The sequence below is a fragment of the Etheostoma spectabile genome, chromosome 6, assembly GCF_008692095.1.
Source record: "Etheostoma spectabile isolate EspeVRDwgs_2016 chromosome 6, UIUC_Espe_1.0, whole genome shotgun sequence".
Classification (NCBI taxonomy): Eukaryota; Metazoa; Chordata; class Actinopteri; order Perciformes; family Percidae; genus Etheostoma; species Etheostoma spectabile.
Genome location: NC_045738.1, coordinates 3,468,414 through 3,472,316, shown reverse-complemented (window position 1 = coordinate 3,472,316; position 3,903 = coordinate 3,468,414). Strand labels below are relative to the sequence as shown.

General features: G+C 40.5%; 1 protein-coding gene across 1 annotated transcript in view; it reads right to left on the bottom strand.

The window, feature by feature from the left end:
• LOC116690849 (lysophosphatidylcholine acyltransferase 1) overlaps nt 1-3,622 on the bottom strand; it is a 32,558-nt gene extending 28,936 nt beyond the window's left edge. Inside the window, exon 1 of the mRNA XM_032518051.1 lies at nt 3,164-3,622. Coding sequence (XP_032373942.1) covers nt 3,164-3,286 — 123 coding nt within the window. The 5' untranslated portion in view covers nt 3,287-3,622. The remainder of the gene's footprint in view (nt 1-3,163) is intronic.
• Nucleotides 3,623-3,903: the final 281 nt, after the last annotated feature.

Below are 3,903 nucleotides of genomic sequence, written 5' to 3'. Positions count from 1 at the left end.
GCAAGGCTTCAGTCTGGATGAGAGCTGACAACGGCCCCGGCCCAGGGACACATCCACAGTCAGCCCCCAGCCAGCTAGCAGCCAGGTCAACACTTAACTCCAGTGTTGAGGACGCTAACGGCAGTTTACTGAACCGTCAGGAAACAGCCCCAGACACCCGAGTCAGTATAGCGGCCATTCGTGACGTTAAACCTCCTTTAGCGTTACCGGTGTGTCCCACCCCCCTTCGCTTTTAGCCATCTTGACAGATTGCTAAATTCACCACATCGCGATTCTCACTCAGCGACACAGGTTCGTGGATGTGAGTTTCGGGATTTCGGTATCATATTGCATATTGTTACAGCCCTAGGAATCTCGCACTTGGATTGTATAAGGACAAACTTTCATTGAGGCGCTAATGCCGGATCTGTGTAAAAGGGACTACTGGAACACTGGTGCAACAATCCTTTGTTGTCATGCCATTGAGTGACAGTATGTCACTTAGCACTGTCATTGACAATAGACAAAAGGGGCACATACGACAATCCTTCTCTCTTTGGAACCATAAATAGAATTCTGGGGGTTAATCAGTCCGTCAACTGGTAGACAGAACTCTCACTTTTTGCTCTTGTCTTTAGGGTTTCAGTTTCATGTTGCTGTCGATGCAAAAGCAGGATCAGTGCAACATGCTGAAAACAGTTCTCAGTTCTCTCAACCACTAGGAAACACATTCACATAACTCCATGATCTACTTTTGCTTCAGCACTTAATGTTTGCAACAAACAGTATTAAAAACATTGTTCATGTAAAATTACAATACATGTAGGCATGCGTACTGCTGAAAAAACAACAACTTTGTTGCCAAGAACATAACAAATAAATGCCACTGTAGGGGAAAATGAGGGGGCTGTGTTTGATGTTTGGCCATTTATTTTAGGCACAGTCATCAAAATCAAACATTAGCTTTCAAAACCATAGATTTTGAAATTTTTGAAAAATATTAACTAAATGTATTGCTCTCTTGGTAACTTCCTTGATTTTATGTTTGCCTCACAGGAGGAACCAGAAAAACCTGCCTAATATCTGGTCTCTGTTCCGCCTTACATTTTACCTTTTTTCACCCCAGTCTCAAAAGAGCCAGAAGGAAAGAAACATGTGTGAATCTCCCTGGGTCACTATTCTTACTTGTAACAAGATACCCGTTATGCCTGTTACGCCAGAGTAGTGCCATTCATAAAACTGAGGCTCTGCCATCGGACTGAACTCAGTTACTGTAAATACCTCACAGCTGTTCTCATTTCCACATGGTTTACTAATAATCTATACTTTACGTACCAATCTAAATGGTAACAATTTAGGCAGGTAATCTACAAGAAATTAATGTGCTGCTGGACGTCAATCAAACTGCAACTTTGGAAAGCTGCTGCCAATTTCATATTCGGAAGCTTTACAAAAAGTAGGTTTTGCAACTGCAACCAACAATGCACTTCTATTAAAACAATTTCAGAATGCATGCTGGCATTTTTGTTTTACTTTTCTCTAGTGAACTACAACATACTCAAACATGTTAAGAGCTAGTACATAGTGTTTCAACAGGGACATATCTTCATAATCCCTTCAAAGAATGTCTCTCAAACCTCATCTGGATTCCTATGTTGCTGTAATGAATGTCTCATTGAACTAGGACATATGACTTAATGCACAAATGTATGCTGATAATGTCACACACTCCTCTAAAATATAAAAAAATAAGAGGTAAACTACGGACTAAGGTCCCATGTGTGCCACCAAAGTAGCCCCAAATCGAAAGAGCAAGATAATCTAATGCTCACAAAAATAGGCTAAATGAGTGGAGGTTTCCTTCATCTGAGCATAACAGTGCAACATGCTACAACATTTGCACGGAAATAGGTCAAGTGTGTAGTGCTGTGTGTAGAGCTGATTAATTAAAGATTAATCATTTAATTGATTAGTTGTCAACTCTTAAATTAATCGCCAACTATTTTAAAATTCCCTGATCCCAGCCTCTAAAATGTGAATATTTTCTATCCTCTCTCCTGTAACAGTAAACTGAGTATCTTTGAGTTGTGGACAAAATAAGACATTTGAAGACGTCATCTTGGGCTTTTGGGAGACAATGATCCACATTTTCTGACATTTTATAGACCAAACAAATAATCGAGAAAACAAAACAGATTAATCAGCTTTAGTAATATACTCGTTAGTTGCAGCCCTAAAATTATGCAAAATCAATCAGATAAAGAAGTCTTATGAATTGTTGTCTTATTACGTCACTACAGGCTGCATTCCAATTAAACAATTTTAGCTGGACTACATATCTGCTTATATATATATATATATATATATATATATATATATATATCTCAGGTGACTATTAGCAACTGTCTATGTTACTAACATCTGGGGGAAATATATCTATGTTATATAAAGATGGAGAATTATGAACATGACTGTCAGTTTCCCATCCCATTCTCCACCATCCACATCCACACGTGCTGGTTGCTGACTGTGTGAGACACACCGTGATAAGCAACAAAGCATGCAGAAAATGTAAGGGAAGCCACAAGACGGTCGTCCGTGTTTCCAATCAATGGCATATTTAAAATGAAAAAGAAAAGATGAAATCTTGGTCAACGCTCCCGCACAACATGCTCGTTACTGATAGCTAACGCCATGGCAACAGAAGAGCAACAAGCTACTGTAGGCCCATCCTGTAACAGTACTGTGAAGATAGGTCTGGCAATGCTAGACAACAGTTAACGTTACAGGCGGCCATGCTCAAATACCTGTATTTAATTCTGTATTTTCTGCATGTATAATATGCCCATGTGTTAAGTGCATGCCGTTGTTTCAGCTAAGTTAAACGTCTTTTATTTATTTATTTTAAATACCCCCAATCCCTTTCCAGCAGCGTTAAGGCAAGGCAGCAAGTCAACAAGACAGGAGGGAGAAAGCAACATGTAGCTAGTGGCTACTGTTAGCTGGTTAGCTAACACTAGCCCAGGTGACTTCAATGCAAATCAGGAAAAAAATGCCAAGTTAAACGATGGTGACAGCCCATCCACTGTGTCGCATTGAAGTGTTAATATTCTACAAACGACTAAAGCAACATGCTAACATATCTGAACATGAAAAAATAATTTGCCTGCAAACATCATTTTACCTTTGCCTTTTCCATGGGGGTGAATTTCAAGACGTGCACAAAAGGGTTTCTGAACGGAGGAGCTTGGTCCATCTTCTTCCCATCTCCTTCCACCGCACATTGTCGGTTACTCGGTAACCTCATTCTTACAAGAAATCACGTTGGTCGAGGTTGCAGCTATATTCTTAATATGCCAAACAGAAAAGTGATTTTGCCTGAAAGGTAGACTCCTCACGCAAAACGCAGATTTCCTTATCCGTCTTGCACGGTGGCTAATTGTGGTGGCGCTACGGGGTTATTACCGTTATCTTCTGTTCCCGGGCAGCATGAAGAGATAATGGTTAGCTCAAGGATTAGCTGGGGAGATTTAAAGTCGCCGATTTCTGCCTACAGTGCGCAGGTGTTTCCCAACCAGTCCGCTAGCTAGCTCTGAATGCTAAACGCAGCCACGATTCTGCTCTTCTGACAGGGCGCATGCGCAGCAAATCCTGCCCAGAATGATGTGATGCTGCCTTCACAACTGTGCAAAATATCGTAATTTCAATTTGCAACATAGAGTTGTTTATACTTCTCTACTATTGGCCGAGGTCATGGACAAAATATAAGCACATCATTTACAAAATAGGCGTAAGCAGCCTAATTGTAGCGCACTGAAATGTGGTAGCCTACAAACGGACAGAGTCGTGCTTGTGTAGAACCGTGGATGTATTTTTAAATTAAAGGTTGCAAAAGTTGCGTATGTTCTAAATATTTAAGACTGC